Raw genomic sequence first — 16,933 nt, 5'->3', positions numbered from 1 at the left:
TAATTCTACGTCATATTTTCACAACACGATCTAGCCGACTAGGTTGGGACACTATAGTCACGAATTTACTTTTAGGAAATAGTCAGCATCCCATGAATGTGTACACATGCCTGGTTTTTTTTTAATACATATGAACTGCCCCTCCAATTATCAGAACTCTACCAATTTCCCCGTTCCATTACCTTCACATTTCCCCCCGGGAAGTCAGTGCGGATGAGCAGGCCCTGCACTTTTCCTTTCCTTTGTTTTTTTTTTCAGATTCAAGAGATGGAGTTTGGGACACAACAAAAGGGAAGGACATTGATGCATCAAAGAGCAGCAACGATACAAGTAAATGCGACAAAACTAATGTGTTCCAAAAAGTGCACACGACAACAGCATCAATTATATGCATTGGCCTATGTACCTCATCACTGTTCAATATCAGTGACCTGAGAGAGAATATCAGTGACCTTTCAATGGCGAGCGAAAAAAAAATGATGAAACAAATGTCAAACGGTCTGACTAACCCAAAACTCAAAAGAGAAAATATATGTATTCAGTATCTCTATAAAAACAATAATTCTATTTACTACTAAAATCGTTCCGTTTACTGAAATTACTAAATACAAAATGAAAGAAGTAAAAAAAATCATGAAGGTTCATACAACCCAAACTCAGTTGATTCAGACGTTTGGTGGTAGCTCAGGAGGGATAGACAGGGAGTGAGTTGGTGAGTTAGGTGGGAATCGTTGGTGGCTCGAGGTGTTGATAATGAAAATAGTGGATTTAGGTTGGGGTCTTACAAGGTCAAGAAAAGGCCTTACAAGGTCAAGAAGAAGAGAGAAAGAGGAAACAACTCGAACATGGTTGTTTCCTCCTTAAAATAAGCTCAGGTAGGATAGCACCAGAAGATAGGTCAACAAGCCTTTGACGTGAACAAGAATTGATCAACATCCATGGTTGTTCCTCTTATGCAAAACATCATCAAGATGATGGTTTCATGGGAGAATATATCCATCAAGATGATAACTTGTAACCTGTTGAAGATCAGATGGGAAAATGAGTGTTTCTTTTGGTGTCCTTCTGTGATCATAATAACATATAATATAACATAGCATCTAAACAAAAGCAGGAAGTGAGGGTCTTTAGTCATGAGATCCTAAATGCTGAAAATCAGTGACAAGGGATCAAAAAGAGGAAGAGATGAGCAGAGTTGTCATACCTTGAAGGAAGTTGAGGCCTAGAAGAGAGGTGGGTGGTGGAATGGATGATTGGATGGCGATGCAGGGAATATAAAACATGAGTTTACCCAGTTGATGGGCTGTCCTTGTGGATCCCAGCTTCCAACAATTTTAGGCCCCTATTAAAACATGATTTTTCTTTTTAATTCATGTTGATAGTTATTTAGATTAATTAATGTAGGGTAAATTACAAATTTTCTATCTCTCCTATTTTGATCACTTAACTTTAAAAGTTGTGAATTTTCTCACTGAACTTAGTAGATTGATTTTTCTGTTACTGAACTTTACTCTCTCTCCTATTTTGGTTACTCCCCCTCTAAATAGTTAATGGTGTTAAAAACGACGACATTTTAAGAAAACAAAATTTTTACCAAAACGACGTCGTTTTGCATTTATATACCAACCCATTTTAACACCGTTAACTATTTAGCGGCTGAGTGACAAAAAAACTCAATGTATTAGATTTAGTGAAGTAATTGAAAAGGTTTAAAATACAATGAGTGAAATAGGAGAGAGAGTAAAAGTAAATTACCAAATTTGTAATTTACCCATTAATGTAATATGTCATGTCATAATTTTGTATATAAATTCTAAATCCAATCCTAATTCTACCTAGAGGATAAGGGAAGGGATTACTCTAAGAGAAAGGAGGAGAGTGCTCTTGACGGGTCTAAAAATCATGACCTAAGAGAATACGAGAAAGCAAAGATGAGTATTTTAACCAATCAACTAAATGTATTTACTCTTTTTAGATTTTATAATTCTAATATATTGTTCCAAAAAATTAATGTTTTTTTTCAAGTGTTCCAACTACAATATGCCACAAGACAACCCTAAGCCTATTTAATAATCCATATTTGCATGTAATTATTTGTAATAATGTGTAATTACCATCTAGTAATTAGTGGCAACAACTCAATTAAAAACATTTAAATGTTTATTTTTTCAATGAAAACAATTATAATATTTATTTTATTTTCATATTTTTATATAAATCTTTTAATAAAATAATTAAAAATTACTTAAAATACAAAACATTTTCTTTCATTCATATTAAGAGTATCTGGAGTGACAAAGTGTAAGTGGTTTTTATACAAATCCACCTAGTGTAATCTTTCTTTTTGTACATTCAACAAAAGGGGGATGTGCTTAAAGATATGAAGGGATTGAACTTTCATCTCCGGTTCCGACTATTCACTCGATCATTCTCCTTTTTTCTGTAAAGCTTTTCGAGGATTCGCTTTGTCTCGCATTGTGGGAAGTTATCAAGATCATAATAATGTGGTGCTATATCAACTAACCTGTATTCGTCAAAGGGGTGTATATGTGAATTGAAGGGCTATTGAATAAAAAAGTTTGAATTCCATAAACTCCATGTATCATGAACCAAGAAACACAACTACAAGTGCGTTAACTATATAAGAAAGGAGAGACTAATCATTCACCACTAATATCTGTCACAGTACGAACAAAATTCCGGCTTCCAGTGACGTACTCATTGTAGATAACCCACTCTGGCTTGTGCTCCAAGCAACTTGATGGATGCAAGTGCACCTCCTATAAAACAAATAATGCAATACATAGTTGCATTCCATCTCTGAATTGAAGAAACTTCAAGAATGAAAGCATGATGAGGAAATAGAGAAGACAATATTTATAATGACCTGGTTGTTTTTTACTGTCAAGTACTGCCCAGTACGCTGCAGATGTGCCATGGCCTTTCTAATGTTGACATAGTAGTCACGGCTCTTGAAATCAGTGCTGCACAGTTTGAGGTTAAACCTGGCCATGATGCACACCAGCTATTGTCTAATATTATCAGCAGCCTTCAGGGCTCTATGGTAGATGAAATTCTCATAGCACGAAGATGGATCTTCATCTGCTGTTTTCACAGATTGTAACACACTCATTCAATTGCTTTCAGAAAATAAATTTGTCTAGTCTTAAAGAAAAAAGATGAATTACTTACTGTGTTGTTTGTAAGCATGATACACATTCAAAAGTGTGAGATGAACTCCATCAATGTGCCCAAACCTAGCTTTTGTTTCATCTGCAGCTTTTTGTGCCTCCCTAGGCCGTAAAAAGCAACAGGGTACTAGAGAAAGAATCGAGTCATCACAGAAGAGGCCCATGGAGGGTCAGCAGAGGGATAAAGGCAACACAACACCATTTGCTTCACAAGAGAATATTGAGAGAAACTGAAACTATCTGCATCAGAACTTGTTTAACGTCCTATGGTGCATTCCAACAGAGACATGGAACCCAAACAAGACAGTTGCTGATGACAACCTAAGACACATTACTGCTTAACTATATCGATGCATACAAAGATACACATGTAAACAGTTAAACATCTAGTGTTGTGCACTAGCCGAAGTGCAAACACTATTCAGATAGGGATGTTATCAAGCAAGAATGCACGCTAGAGCCCCATGACAACAACTTCTTAAGACCTGACTCAACACAAACACAAAGCATGCTAGAAAACAAAGAGAAGTACCTGAAAGCATGGCAGCAATTGAAAGAATCTCATTTGAACAGTTGAACTCAGAACTAACTACGAGCATCTTCGACATTTGAGGATCCAAGGGGAATTCACTCATGATCTCTCCCAATGTTGTTAAGTTCCCCTCATCATCTAATGCTCCCAAATAATTCAATATGCCCGAAACAATGTCTCTGGAGCAGGTGGGTCCAGAAAATCAAAATGCACCAGATCATCAATTCCAAGTTTCTTCAAGGTGAGAACTGTATTTGAAAGGTTTGATAGTAATATTTCAGGATAGGTCTGTGGCTGCAGGCCATTATTAAAACTCTTTTCAGTGTAGAGCCGGAAGCATTTGCCAGGTTGAGTTCTTCCAGCACATCTAGATCTTTGATGTGCCCTTGCCTTTGATATTGGAGATACCAGTAAGGACTCAGCAGGCACTCGTGGGTTATAAACCTTTTGTTTAGAAAAACCCTGGGTCAATAACATTAACAATGCCATCGATTGTCAAGAAAGATTCAGCAATGTTCCTAGACACCACAATCTTCCTTCCTGGAAGGCCATCCACCACAACAGGAGGAGGTGCATGCTCAAAAATCTTCTGCTGCATTGCTATTGAAAGAGATGAGTATAGAGGCACTACTTTAACTGGGCCTACTTGATCCCCCATATTTCTGATTTCTGTTGTTATTTTATGACAGGCATCTTCTATCTCCTCCTCTCCTGTAAGGAAAACAAGTACATCACCCGGAGGTTCACACATGTGTATCTGCACAGCAGTCCGAATCGCAGCCTCAAAGTAATCCCTTTCAGGTTTATGAGTGTAAAATATCTCCACAGGGTGAAGCCTACCAGGAAACTTCAGAAGTGCTGCATCATTAAAATAACCCTGAAACTTTTCAGCCTCTAGTGTAGTAGTCATTACAACAAGCTTAAGGTCAGGTCGATTCTTCAAAACTTCTTTCAAAAGCCCAAATAGCACATCCGTCGCCAAAGTTCTTTCATGAGCCTCATCGAGAATAATTACTTTATATCTTTCAAAAAGAGGATCAGTCATAGCTTCCCTTAAAAGCATACCATCCGTCAATATCTGCCAAACATAGAAAGAAGATAACCTCAAACTCTCTAATTCATATTCATACCTATAACAATTAACAATAACACAAAATATGAAAATGAAATCAGGAAAGATAAGCTTACTTCAAAACAGTTCTTGAACTACTTCATTCCTCGAAATGAATACTATAACCCACCTCCTCACCAATGGTTACACCCATTTCTTCAGCAACTGTGTACATGCAATCATCATTTTCCTAGGTTTATCTGGATTTTCTATATCACTTGCTTCCAATAAAAATTGTGGTATCTGCATTAAAAAAACTAGAATGTTATTGCAATATTCTTTTCTCAAACATAAATTTTAAAATATACAGATGAAGAAAGTAGTAACATGAGTGGTTTGACCGCGCCACCTATTTCGCCAACTAAGATCAGGGTTTGATTAGCCTTCAAGACTTGCAAAAACTCCTCTTTCTATTGCCAAGAGGGGGGGGGGATTAAGAAAATCTCACATATTGACCAATATCAATTTTCAAATTGCCAGTAAAAATACTCGAGGCCCATGAATTAAATAACTGCAATTGGATAAGGATACTCACAAAATCATCATGAAATCGCTCCGCCGTGCCCAACTGCTTTGTCGCAACCGACCCCGCCTTTGGATCCTCAAATCCCTCCGGCGCAAACCGTTCCCTCATGCTGCGCAAATATGTTTTCCATTCGAGATTGGCAAGACCCCCCTTACTCGTGGCATAGAAGCGGTGCCATTGGAGAGCCTCCCCGTCCAATTGTAACAAAACGGTTCGGATCTTGAATGCTTCTGGAACTGACTCGGCCTCCAAAAACTGCTCCATTTTCGCCCACCAGCCTTCGAAGTCTGTTCCATCAAACTTCGGGCACTTCAATTTGTAAGAAAGATTCGCCGAGTCAACTGAACTCGCACGGGTTCCATCATTGCGATCGAAGAGAGCCTTAAATTCAGCTTTCATCTCATCACGGAAGTCTTGCAATCGCTTATCGACGTCGCGACACAATTACTGGAGATCAGCCTGCAACTTCGACATATCTTGTTGCATCTGAGCCGTCTCTCGCTGCAGACTCGTCTGTATATCGTCCTCCATTGTCAGGATTTAGGCTTTACTAACCAATTTCGAAATTTATAGAAAGAATCAATAAAGAAGAGGAATTACGAGGAGATATCCAAACTCCAAAGAAAACAATTGGCGGGAAAACTGAGCATCTTTCACTTCATTACCTTCCCAATTTCTCAGAACCCCAACTCTTATCGCTTTTCGACCATCTGTGAAACGCACCGTATCACTGTATTTTCTAGGGTAAACTATACATTTAGTACATAAGCTATCCGTTTTCATCCGTTTTAGTATTTAAGCTTTCAATTTTTGTCTATTTTAGTACTTAAACATTTGATTTTTTCAAAACTTAACGTTAAAATTTGAACAAGGGTACTAAAATGAAAAAAAAAACTAAATGTCAGGTATGATTTTGGAAAAATTGAAAGTTTAGGCACTAAAACGGATCAAAACTGATAATTTAGATATTAAACACATAATTTACCCTATTTTCTATAATACTGAACTGACACTGTTTGACATGGTGCTCAAATTAATCTGTTACCGTTAATCGTAACCATTAACTGATGTAACCGCTACATTTTATAGGTTAATTAACTGAACTATTAAGATTAAACGGTTTTGGTTAACTGAACCGTTAAAAATATCGATTAAAGATTACGGTTACAATTAATGAATTTTTATAAATGGTTAACCATTGGTTAACCGTTAATAAATTATAATTAATTAATAATATTTTTTAGAGAATATAATTAAAAATAAAATCAAAATGAGTCCCCCTATTTTTAGTTATCATGTTTATCTTATATAGTATCATATTAAATGAAACATAGATGGAATAAATACATGATTTAAAATTATAAAGTATAAATATACACACAAAATTTTAAATTGTAAATAAATGAATATACCTCATAATATATATATTTATATAATAAAATACATTTATAAATAATTTTTTACAAATATATATATATATTTGAAAATTTGAAAATACACACAAAATTTGAAAATTTTAAGTTGTGTTATTTTAAAAAAGAAAATATAATTGGTTAACCATATGTTATCCTATAACCGAATCGTTAATAACAGTTATCTGCTACTTAATAATTAAGTTATGATTAACAAAACTTAATAACCGTTAAAATAATTAACCGATTATTTAGATTAAACGATACAATTAACAAATTGTGAACACCACTACACCCTTTACCAATAAGCAATGAACAACTCAAGGCGCTCATAATTCATATTCTTTATTAAGTTCGGCTTTCTATGATCCGAGATATCTAGGAATAACGAACCCAATGTTGTATTGGTATTAAAAATTAATGGATTCAATTCGTAAAAGATAATGTCTGAATTTCAATTTTCCCCTAAAAGAGCTAATTGTGACCCTAAACTATGATCTTCATATTAAATTGATCCTCAAACTTTTAAACATTCTAACTTTATCCTCAAATTATAACTCTCATTCTTATTCGACCTCAATCATTTGAATATTCCAATTTCATCTCAAATTATAACCCTCACTCAAAGTTTTGAATGATCCTCGAACTTTTGAATATTTAACTTTCATCTTCCAAATATCGATATGTGTTAATCTTATACCATGCTAATAAAATTGTTAATCCAAACTATATTATTACATGTTTAAAAATAAAATTTAAGTTAATTTACAATTGAAAGCAATTTCATATTCGAATGAATTTAAAGATGAAAATGAAACATTCAAAAGCTTAAAGACCAATTTTGAATAGGGGTTATAGTTTGAGAATAAAACTAGAATGTTTAAAAGTGAATTTGAAAACTTGAGGCCATTTTAGAAAAGTAATATATGATTAAATTTTGACGTGACATTATAAATTAGGATTACGATCGACTTATACAGTAAAACTCTTTTAATTTTATAACTTTTTAGTCATTTCTAATGTCAATCTCAACAATTAATTTCTCTTATTAAATGGTCCTAAAATGGTATAAACTGAAAGAATTTTACAAAGCGTAATAGAATATTACCCTATATATATATATATATTCCATTGATCTGAATATAAGAAGAGCACCCCAATCACACACTTTAATCAATAGGAGAGGAGAATTTTTGTTATTGCACAAATAATTACATGCACGAAACTAAAATTGTATCTATTGTCATAATTTTACTAATATGCACATTTACATATTATTATATTAAATTTGTTATGATTTTCACTAATACATGAAACTATATACAAATGTAGCAGCTGTTAATGTTGTTAAACCGAGCTCAAACATCCTAAATTATCATCCAATCCTAATCCCAGTGTCCTAATACTCGATTCGAGTTGTTAGTAAGTTTAATCCAACTTTTCTTCTCTATGAAAAAGAAAGATTAGTATTGAAGAAATGTGTTCTTAATTTTAGCTCAATTCTGAACACAAATAATCAAACTTGAAGTCGAGCATAGAAATCCAACTCGTTTTCTACTTGGTAAATGAAGTTGATCGAAAAGTTCGAGCAGTTCAATCTTCAAAAAGTTCAAAATAAAAGCAAAAAGGTTTAAAATAAAGAAAGAAAGAAAAAGATCCCTATATTTTTTAAAACAATTAGTGTTCTCCTCTCTTTTTTTTTCTCTCAATGTGAGATTCCTATTCAAAAAGTAAACTCAATTTAGTCATTTGATTAATGTTTTTTCTATCGTTGACCGTTACAGTGTTGACGTGACAGTTCACGGTAGCAGATTAACATGACGAAAGAAATGGTAGATTGACTAAATTGATAACTCAAATATGATTTATGGGCTGTCATGTCAGCAACGTGGACCGCCACATCAACACCGTGAACTAACACGCCAGTACTGTGACAGTCAATAATGAAAACGTCGGTCAAAGGGCGATATTGGGTTTGTTTTCTGAGTTGAAGGGTCACATTGAGGAAAAAAATAATACGAGGGCCAAATTGGTTTTTTTTCTAGAAGTACAGGACCTCTTATATTTTTTTTCTAAAATAAAAATACGATTGAACTCGAGCTATTTCTGATAAAGAGAAATCTACCTAAGGAACTTATTAATTAACAGTGATTTTGATTTCCAGATGAAATCTTGAGTATCTTTACAAAGACTACATGTATGAACCATGAAAGAAAAAGACATGTAAAAAGCTTATGAAGAACACCACGAGCAAGAGATTAATCAATTACCTCAAAAGGCTGATTGCTCTGAAGAACGCACATGAAAAGATCAAAACTTTTCAGCTTCTCATATAAAGAATGAAGCTTCATGAGGTTAATAAAACATTGGTGATATCTGGGAACTTCTCTTTAATGGCGGCTTTGATTCCCGATCCAATCGATTCGGGACCTGTGTAGTTCACAACGCATTCCCCGCCATCAACGGATAATACTTCAACGCTCCCACCGAAATTCTTGATAGCCGGTCTCAGTATATCAAGATGACGATTCACTGCCTGTTTACTCGCGAATTCCAAACAAATTTCAATTTAGATGAATAATCTTTGTTTTGTTATTTTCGACGAATCTCAAGTTTGGTATAGAAAATTCACCTCGACGGTTGTTTCCTTCACTACATCGTCGTACACTTGCCGGATTTCCTTGACTGCATCCCCGAATTTTTCTTTCAAAACCCTTTCGATCCCCATTTTCATGGTGGTTGTTGAGCTAGGGCAGCTCTCACATGCTCCTGAAACTCGATCAACTCTACATTAGCCAAAAGCACATGGATAATTAAATCATGAAACCAAGATAAAAAAGAGTGACCTAGGAGTTTGAGAGAGACGACGCCGTCTTCGACAGACAAAACGTCGACGTTTCCACCATCGGAGATCAAGTAAGGCCTCACATCCTCCAGAACCAGGTCCACGTTTTGAGCGGTGAGCTCGAACTGCTTCGACGAGTACAGCCCGGGAGACGAGCCGGTGGCCGCGCCTGGGCCCGGGCTCGACGCTTTTACGACCGTTTTCAGTCGGATTCTTCCCGGAGGGACCCGTCTGCGTTGATTTAGGGATGAAAATCTCGGGATTCGAAGAGCTTGCGGAGAAGAAAAGGTTAGGGTTTTGGTTAACCCGGTTGACGCAATTGAAGCCATTTCCGATCACGAATCGCTGCCAATTTGGGGAAGGATATCCGATATATAACGTGAAGTCGAAAACGTTGCTAGCCACGACACGAAGCAGCTGACTATTTGTGGTGCTAGAAATTTTAACCTGTTCACTATTTTTCTTGAAAATTATTCATCTATATAAAATATCACCAAATCAAACCCAAGTTAATAATTTAGCAATTAAAATAAAATAGGTTTAAAATAAAAATAATAAGAATATATATTTTTGAAAAATGATAATTAGAAAAAAATATTATAATTTATCTTTATATTAATTTACGGTGAATATAAGATAATATTTATTAAAAAATTCTCCATTATTTCATAATAAACTCTTAAATATCTTTATATAACATCTTTATATAAGTGGTGCTCAAATCCTAAATCTCATAAGGTTATTTATTCTATTTATTACTTCTTTTTAATTTCTTACTAATACAATTTTGTATATATTTGTAGTGGGAAAAAATAAAGAATTTAGAAGAGAATAAAAAAATTAAGTACATAAACTATCAATTTTGGTTTGTTTTAGTAGTTAAATTTTTTTAAAATCATACCTAATATTTAGTTTTTGTTTCATTTTAGTACTCACCGATAAAACTCAACACATTTTATAACAATACTAAAATGAAACAAAAATTAAATTTAGGTATGATATTGAAAGTTTTGACACTGAAACAGATAAAAATTGATAGTTTATATACTAAACACATTATTTACCTAAAATTTAAAAGGAATCTTAAAAAGACTTGATTGATATTTAAATTATAGTTTAAGAATTAAACTAATTATTAATTTTTTTCAATATATTAAATTAGCAAAAAATAAGTGTAAAATAATTATTTTGTTATAAATTGATTATATTAATGATTATAATATAAACTTTAAAATTTAACTGCTAAAAGAAGAAAATTATCCAAACATTGGTGATCATTAATGTAAATAATAAAAGTAAGCGATTGGCTACCCTACCACGTGCATCGGCGCCAAGTACTTGCCCGTCATGCGGATTTCGAAGATAACCCCAATCAAGCCTCTGAGAATTTCCCGTCATCTTTCGACACTTCCGACGAGGAATCTCGACGACGATAGCCTCCAAAACACCCAACTGAAACAAGACAAAAAGCTCTTCGACCAAAACCCAATACACGAAGACTTCTCATGGAACGCAAATATTAAACACTCTGCTCGGGACAGCCAGACCGAACTTGCTCATAACCCGTTCGATGAATTGACGCTAAGAATCCCCGCTCCTTGGAATACCTTTTTACGTTTAATAAGATGCCCGAGAAGAATGTGGTTTCTTGGACTTTGATGATTAACGGATACGTGCAACGCGAAGGTTTCGGGAGGCATTGAAGCTGTTTGTTTTGATGTTGAGATCTAGTACGAGGCCTAATCAATTTACGTTTTCTAATGTATTGGATGCATGTGCTGGGTGTTCTTATGTTGTTACTGGCCAGCAAGTCCACTCATGCATTCTCAAGTTTGGGATACCAAAGGATTTAGTATTGTCTGCTTCTCTTGTTGATATGTATGCAAAATGTAGGAATGCTGATGCTGCATTTAGCGTATTCGAGTCCATGCAGCGGAAGGATTTGGTGTCATGGAACTCTTTGATAGCCGGTTATGCAAGACAAGGGCTTGGAGGAAGAGCATTGCAGGAATTCTATAGAATGCTTAGCACTGGTGTCAGTCCGAACCAGGTTACATTTTTTAATGTTCTGTTAGGATCCAGGGGCAGTGAATTGGTCGAAGAAGGTGAAAGGCACTTCAACTCCATGAACCACAAGTATGGAATACAACCAGGGTTGGAGCATTATGCTTCTATGATGGAGACCTATGGGAAAGCGGGCCAGATGGGTAAAGCTGAGACCTTGATCAAGGAGATGCTTTCCAAGTTTGATGTGTTTCTTTGGGGTGCATTTCTTAGAGCCTTTCATTTGTACTCCGGTTCAGAACTTCTGGTATTTGCCACAGAAAGTATTTTGAAATTGAAAACGGATTACCCTGCAGTTTATTCAGCGTTTAGAAAGATACACGGTGGGAATGGTGCACCTGAACTTAAGCACTTGAAGTAGATGAAAGAGGATAAGAATATTGCAAAACACGATGCTTTCAGTCAGATCGAATCTTGAGTGGGGGTGAATGAATCAAAATAAGACTTCGTAGCTGCAAATCCTAATCTCGACTACCAGACAGGTACAGCCCTTTGACGCCGTGTCTGCCAACTTTTAGATGATGTCTTGCTTATAGAACTGATATAGAAACTGTGATTCGGGCGACAAATGAAGGAAATGATGGAAAATAAAGAATTCTTGGTTCCTTGGTTCTTAACATCAAGAATGTTCTCAACAATGGCTCACATAGTACGGTCGCAAGGTGGCCGTGACATCATAGTTCAAGTTTGTTTAAAAATCTATTCGTTTTAAAGTAGAGTCGACTTTGAGTGGATTCATTCTTGCAAGGACTTGTGATCATGTATTTCTTGATAAGTTTTTCGCCATAGCAAGGCAAGCACATTTTAGAATGTTTAAAAATTGGAGTTAAACCAGAGCACTTAACACGCATAAATGATTTATTCTCCGGAAGTAGTAAAACTTCTGAACGTTGTAAAAGCTCCTAGATATCTCCAAAGAGAATTATTAGAGGAACCGTTTATAAGTTCGGCCAATCTTAGACATTGCTGCCGGAGCCTGGAGTGGTTAGTTCGTTTGGTTTTACGATCATTGACAACTAAAATGAGAACTTGTTACGAGCTATCGGAATCGGATATATTAAAACGCTCGACAAATTGCTCGCAGCACAGGAGATGATTGCCAAAAAGCGTAATATCATATATGACCAGGAGATAACAGCACAATAGCTAATTTTATCTTTACGATAGAGACCAAGAACTGGTTGAGGGTTATAAAAAAAAGGTCTAAAAGCAATCGTTTCTTCATTTAGGATCATTGGAATTGTTCGACAAATGACTAAATAGCAAGTAGAATAACAAATTTGGACTAGATGGTACGATACATAAAGATAGGGAAGAAGATTCTACTGTTACGATGGAACAAGAAATTTCAGTTTCTTCCCATTTATCAAACATATGGAATAACTAGCAAATACCACCATATATGAAATTCGGACTAGATAGTATCTTCATCTCCTGTTACGACTCTCCTCTCGATCCTTCTCCTTCTTTCTATAAATCTTTTCGAGGACTCTCTTTGCCTCGCATTGCGGGAAGTTATCAAGGTCATAATAATCTGGTGCTACATCAACTAACCTGTATTCGACAAAAGAGTGTATGTGAATTAAAGGGCTATCGAACAAACTACTGAGACTATCTCAGGGCTTCTGAATTCCATATAGTCAATGTATCATGAACCAAGAAACAATTACATAACTACAAATGCGTTAACTATATAAGAAAGGAGAGACTAACCATTCACCACGTATATCTGTCACAGTACGAATAAAATTCCGACTTGTCAGGACGTACTCGTTGTAGATGACCCACTCTGGCTTGTGATCCAAGCAGTTTGATGGATGCAAGTGCACCACCTGCAAAATAAATAGCACAATACATATTGTTACCGTCTGCAAACCTAAATGGAGACAACTTCAAGAAAGAAAGCATCATCAGGAAACAGAGAAGACGAGACTTATACTGACCTGGTTGTCTTTAACTGTCAAGTAGTGTCCCGTACGCTCAAGATGTGCTACCTGCATGAAATACCCAGCAAGCATGGCCTTTCTAATGTTGACATAGTAGTCACGGCTGTTGAAATCAGTGCTGCACAGCTTGAGATTAAACCTGGCCATGATGCGCACCAGCTGTTGTCTAACATTATCCGCAGCCTTCAGTGCTCTATGGTTGACAAAATTCTCATAGCACCAAGATTGATCCTCATCTGCAGTTTTCACAGATTACAAAGCTCTTAAATCGATTGCTATCAGAAAAAAAATTTGGATAGTCTTAGGAAAAAACAATGAATTACTTACTGTTTTGTTTGTAAGCATGGTACACATTCAAAAGTGTGAGATGATCACCATCAATATGTCCAAACCGAGCTTTTGCTTCATCTGCAGCTTTTTGTGCCTCCCTAGGCCGTACAAAGCAATTGGGTACTAAAGAAAGAATTGAGTTATCACAGAAGAGGCCGATGGTAGGTCAGCAGAGGCATACAGGCAAGGCAACACCATTTGCTTCATGAGAGAATACTGAGAAACTGAAACTATCTGCATCAGCACTTGCTTAGAAATCCTATGGTGCATGCCTACAGAGACATGGAACCCAGACAAGACAATTGCTGATGACAACCTAAGACACATTACAGATTAACTGCATCAATGCATGCAAAGACATGCATGTAAACAGTTAAACATCTAGTGTTGTGCACTAGCCAAGTGCAAACACTATTCAGATAGGGACGTTATCAAACCTGATAAAGTCCCATGACAACAACTTCCTAAGACCTGACTCAACTCAAACACAAAGCATGCTACAAAACAAAGAAAGGTACCTGAAAGCATGGCAGCAATTGAAAGAATCTCATTTGAACAGTTGAACTCAGAACTAACTACGAGCATCTTTGCCATTTGTGGATCCAAGGGGAATTCACTCATGATCTCTCCCAACTTTGTTAAGTTACCCTCATCGTCCAATGCTCCCAAATAATTTAACACTTCCAATGCCCGCATCAATGTCTCTGGAGCAGGTGGATCCATAAAATCAAAATGCACCAGATCATCAATACCCAGTTTCTTCAAGGTGAGAACTGTATTTGCAAGGTTCGATCGTAATATTTCAGGATATGTCTGCGGCTGCAGATCGTTATTAAAACTCTTCTCAGTGTAGAGCCTGAAGCATTTGCCAGGTTGGGTTCTTCCAGCACGTCCAGATCTTTGGTGCGCACTTGCCTTTGATATAGGAGATACCAGTAACGACTCAACACGCACTCGTGGGTTATAAACTTTTTGTTTAGAAAACCCTGGGTCAATAACATAAACAATGCCATCAATAGTCAAGGAAGTTTCAGCAATGTTTGTAGACACCACAATCTTCCTTCCCGGAGGGCCATCCACCACAACAGGAGGAGGAGCAGGCTCAAAAATCCTCTGCTGCATTGCTGGTGGAAGGGTTGAGTATAGAGGCACTACTTTAATAGGGCCTACTTGATCCCCCATATTTCCGATTTCTTTTGTTATTTTACGACAGGCATCTTCTATTTCCTCCTCTCCTGTAAGGAAAACAAGTATATCACCAGGAGGTTCACACGTGTGTATCTGCACAACTGTCCGAATCGCAGCCTCCAAGTAATCCCTTTCAGGTTCCTGAGTGTAAAATATCTCCACAGGGTGAAGCCTACCAGGAACCTTCATAAGTGGAGCACCATAAAAATAACCCTGAAACTTTTCAGCCTCTAGTGTAGCACTCATAACAACAAGCTTAAGATCAGGTCGATTCTTCAAAACTTCTTTCAAAAGCCCAAATAGCACGTCGGTCGCCAATGTTCTTTCGTGAGCCTCATCGAGAATAATTACTTTATATCTTTCTAAAAGAGGATCAGTCATAGCTTCCCTTAAAAGCATACCATCAGTTAAATATCTACAAAACAACAGTACGAAGATAACCTCAAAACTCTATAATTCAAATTCACGTCTATATCGGTAATACCAATATAACATGAAAAATATACTTACTTCAAAACAGTTCTTGCACTACTGCAATCCTCGAATCTAATACTATAACCCACCTCCTCTCCAATAGTTACATCCATTTCTTCAGCAACACGGCGTGAAACAGACATAGCTGCCACTCTTCGTGGCTGGGTGCAGGCAACCATCATTTTCCTACGTTTATCCGGAGTTTCTAAATCAATGGCGTCCAACACAAACTGTGGTATCTGCATCATCGGAGAAAAAACTAGAATGCAACCGCCTACTTCTTTCCTCAAACAGAAACCCCTAACGATTGTCCATTGATGGTAAATCAAATTAAACTTTCTAAAATTTCCATCTGAAGGAAGTACTAACCTGAGTGGTTTTACCGCTACCGGTTTCACCGACTAAGATAAGGGTTTGGTTCACCTTTAAGACTTGCAAAAACTCCTCTTTCTGTTGCCAAACCGGCAGCGTTTTCCTCTTCTCCAAGATATCGTAATACCTTTGAGAATACGGCCTTCCATTCCACCTGTTGATCGAGCAGTTGGCGTTCAGCGCAGCTATGCCTCCTAAACCGTTCGATTTCCCGAGCTTCACCGATGGCTCGTCCACCACATCGAACAAGCTCACCTTTCTCTTCCTCTCCGTTCCCATTCAAAACCCTAGGGAATTTGATTTAGTTGGTTGAATAAGAAACTCCTCCTTTAGAAAGGGGGAATGAAAACCCTAGCAATTGGGAAATCGGGTGGGTAAAAGAGGAATGTAGGAGGCTAAGGCATTTTGGTTTCTGGGTATTTATATTTAATTATTCTACAATTTTACGAATTTACCTATTTGCTGAAAAGACCAACTGAAAGGAGTCGAGCTTTCTTGATTTACTCCTTGGTCTCTACAATTATAGTTATTTACGTTTTGGCCGTCCAGATTTAACAATGTGGTCCTCGCATTATTCTCTCTCTCAATGTGACCCTTCATCTCATAAAATAAATTCAATGTGGTCCTTTGACGAATATTTTTCACCGTTTGATTATATGGTGCTGATGTGATGGTCCACAGTACTGACTTAGCAGTCCATATGTCATGTTTGAATTACCAATTTAGCTCATATGTCACATTATCAACCACCATAGACTGTCACGTCAACACCGTGAACCGCCTCAGTATTGTGAACTGTCACGTTGGTACCATACGATCAAGGACGACTCGAAAAATATACACATTCCACCTGACCCGTCTTCTTGAGATAAAATTTAAACCTGATCCGATCCAACCAGAAATAATGTATTTATTAAAAAAATATTAATTTTATTCAATAAA

At 36.5% G+C, this 16,933-nt stretch overlaps 3 protein-coding genes across 7 annotated transcripts; all 3 read right to left on the bottom strand.

Moving 5' to 3' along the window:
• Nucleotides 1-2,382: 2,382 nt before the first annotated feature.
• LOC120205553 (probable pre-mRNA-splicing factor ATP-dependent RNA helicase DEAH2) lies at nucleotides 2,383-16,406 on the bottom strand. 5 transcript variants are annotated; one of them, XM_039205403.1, is made up of 7 exons: nucleotides 15,989-16,400; nucleotides 15,656-15,858; nucleotides 14,476-15,560; nucleotides 13,955-14,080; nucleotides 13,625-13,863; nucleotides 13,395-13,513; nucleotides 2,383-2,524 (listed from the first exon to the last, which is right to left on the bottom strand). In XM_039205403.1, the coding sequence occupies exons 1-7, from the start codon at nucleotides 16,268-16,270 to the stop codon at nucleotides 2,398-2,400; spliced, it is 2,181 nt and encodes a 726-aa protein (XP_039061334.1). In that variant the 5' UTR covers nucleotides 16,271-16,400; the 3' UTR covers nucleotides 2,383-2,397. The 5 variants fall into 5 exon arrangements, 4 of the variants coding, with proteins under 4 accessions (XP_039061334.1, XP_039061333.1, XP_039061335.1 ...); XM_039205402.1 differs by lacking the exon at nucleotides 2,383-2,524 and adding an exon at nucleotides 12,954-13,235; XR_005524039.1 differs by lacking the exons at nucleotides 2,383-2,524; nucleotides 13,395-13,513 and having other exon boundaries at nucleotides 13,825-13,863; nucleotides 13,955-14,181; nucleotides 15,989-16,406.
• On the bottom strand, nucleotides 2,539-3,096 carry LOC120205556 (probable pre-mRNA-splicing factor ATP-dependent RNA helicase DEAH2). Its single transcript, XM_039205408.1, has 2 exons — nucleotides 2,888-3,096; nucleotides 2,539-2,780 (listed from the first exon to the last, which is right to left on the bottom strand). The coding sequence occupies exons 1-2, from the start codon at nucleotides 3,011-3,013 to the stop codon at nucleotides 2,661-2,663; spliced, it is 246 nt and encodes an 81-aa protein (XP_039061339.1). The 5' UTR covers nucleotides 3,014-3,096; the 3' UTR covers nucleotides 2,539-2,660.
• Nucleotides 8,907-10,042, bottom strand: LOC120205555 (nifU-like protein 1, chloroplastic). The gene is made up of 3 exons (XM_039205407.1): nucleotides 9,619-10,042; nucleotides 9,405-9,541; nucleotides 8,907-9,308 (listed from the first exon to the last, which is right to left on the bottom strand). Exons 1-3 carry the CDS (start codon nucleotides 9,944-9,946, stop codon nucleotides 9,120-9,122), a joined length of 654 nt encoding a protein of 217 aa, XP_039061338.1. The 5' UTR covers nucleotides 9,947-10,042; the 3' UTR covers nucleotides 8,907-9,119.
• Nucleotides 16,407-16,933: the final 527 nt, after the last annotated feature.

This window comes from Hibiscus syriacus, unplaced genomic scaffold, assembly GCF_006381635.1.
Source record: "Hibiscus syriacus cultivar Baekdansim isolate YM2019G1 unplaced genomic scaffold, ASM638163v2 tig00012523_pilon, whole genome shotgun sequence".
NCBI classification, from domain to species: domain Eukaryota; kingdom Viridiplantae; phylum Streptophyta; class Magnoliopsida; order Malvales; family Malvaceae; genus Hibiscus; species Hibiscus syriacus.
The sequence above is the reverse complement of the archived record's forward strand: the minus strand, read 5'-3'. Positions and strand labels throughout refer to the sequence as shown.

Coding starts and splice junctions, on each gene's coding strand:
- LOC120205556 (XM_039205408.1), bottom strand. CDS start 3,013: ATGGCCAGGTTTAACCTCAAACTGTGCAGCACTGATTTCAAGAGCCGT. Junction 2,781..2,887: donor TGACAGTAAAAAACAACCAG/GTCATTATAAAT, acceptor TTTGTTTTATAG/GAGGTGCACTTGCATCCATC.
- LOC120205555 (XM_039205407.1), bottom strand. CDS start 9,946: ATGGCTTCAATTGCGTCAACCGGGTTAACCAAAACCCTAACCTTTTCT. Junction 9,542..9,618: donor CGTCTCTCTCAAACTCCTAG/GTCACTCTTTTT, acceptor ATCGAGTTTCAG/GAGCATGTGAGAGCTGCCCT. Junction 9,309..9,404: donor TGAAGGAAACAACCGTCGAG/GTGAATTTTCTA, acceptor GCGAGTAAACAG/GCAGTGAATCGTCATCTTGA.
- LOC120205553 (XM_039205403.1), bottom strand. CDS start 16,270: ATGGGAACGGAGAGGAAGAGAAAGGTGAGCTTGTTCGATGTGGTGGAC. Junction 15,859..15,988: donor GTAGCGGTAAAACCACTCAG/GTTAGTACTTCC, acceptor CCGATGATGCAG/ATACCACAGTTTGTGTTGGA. Junction 2,525..13,394: donor ACAGATATACGTGGTGAATG/GTTAGTCTCTCC, acceptor TGACGAATACAG/GTTAGTTGATATAGCACCAC.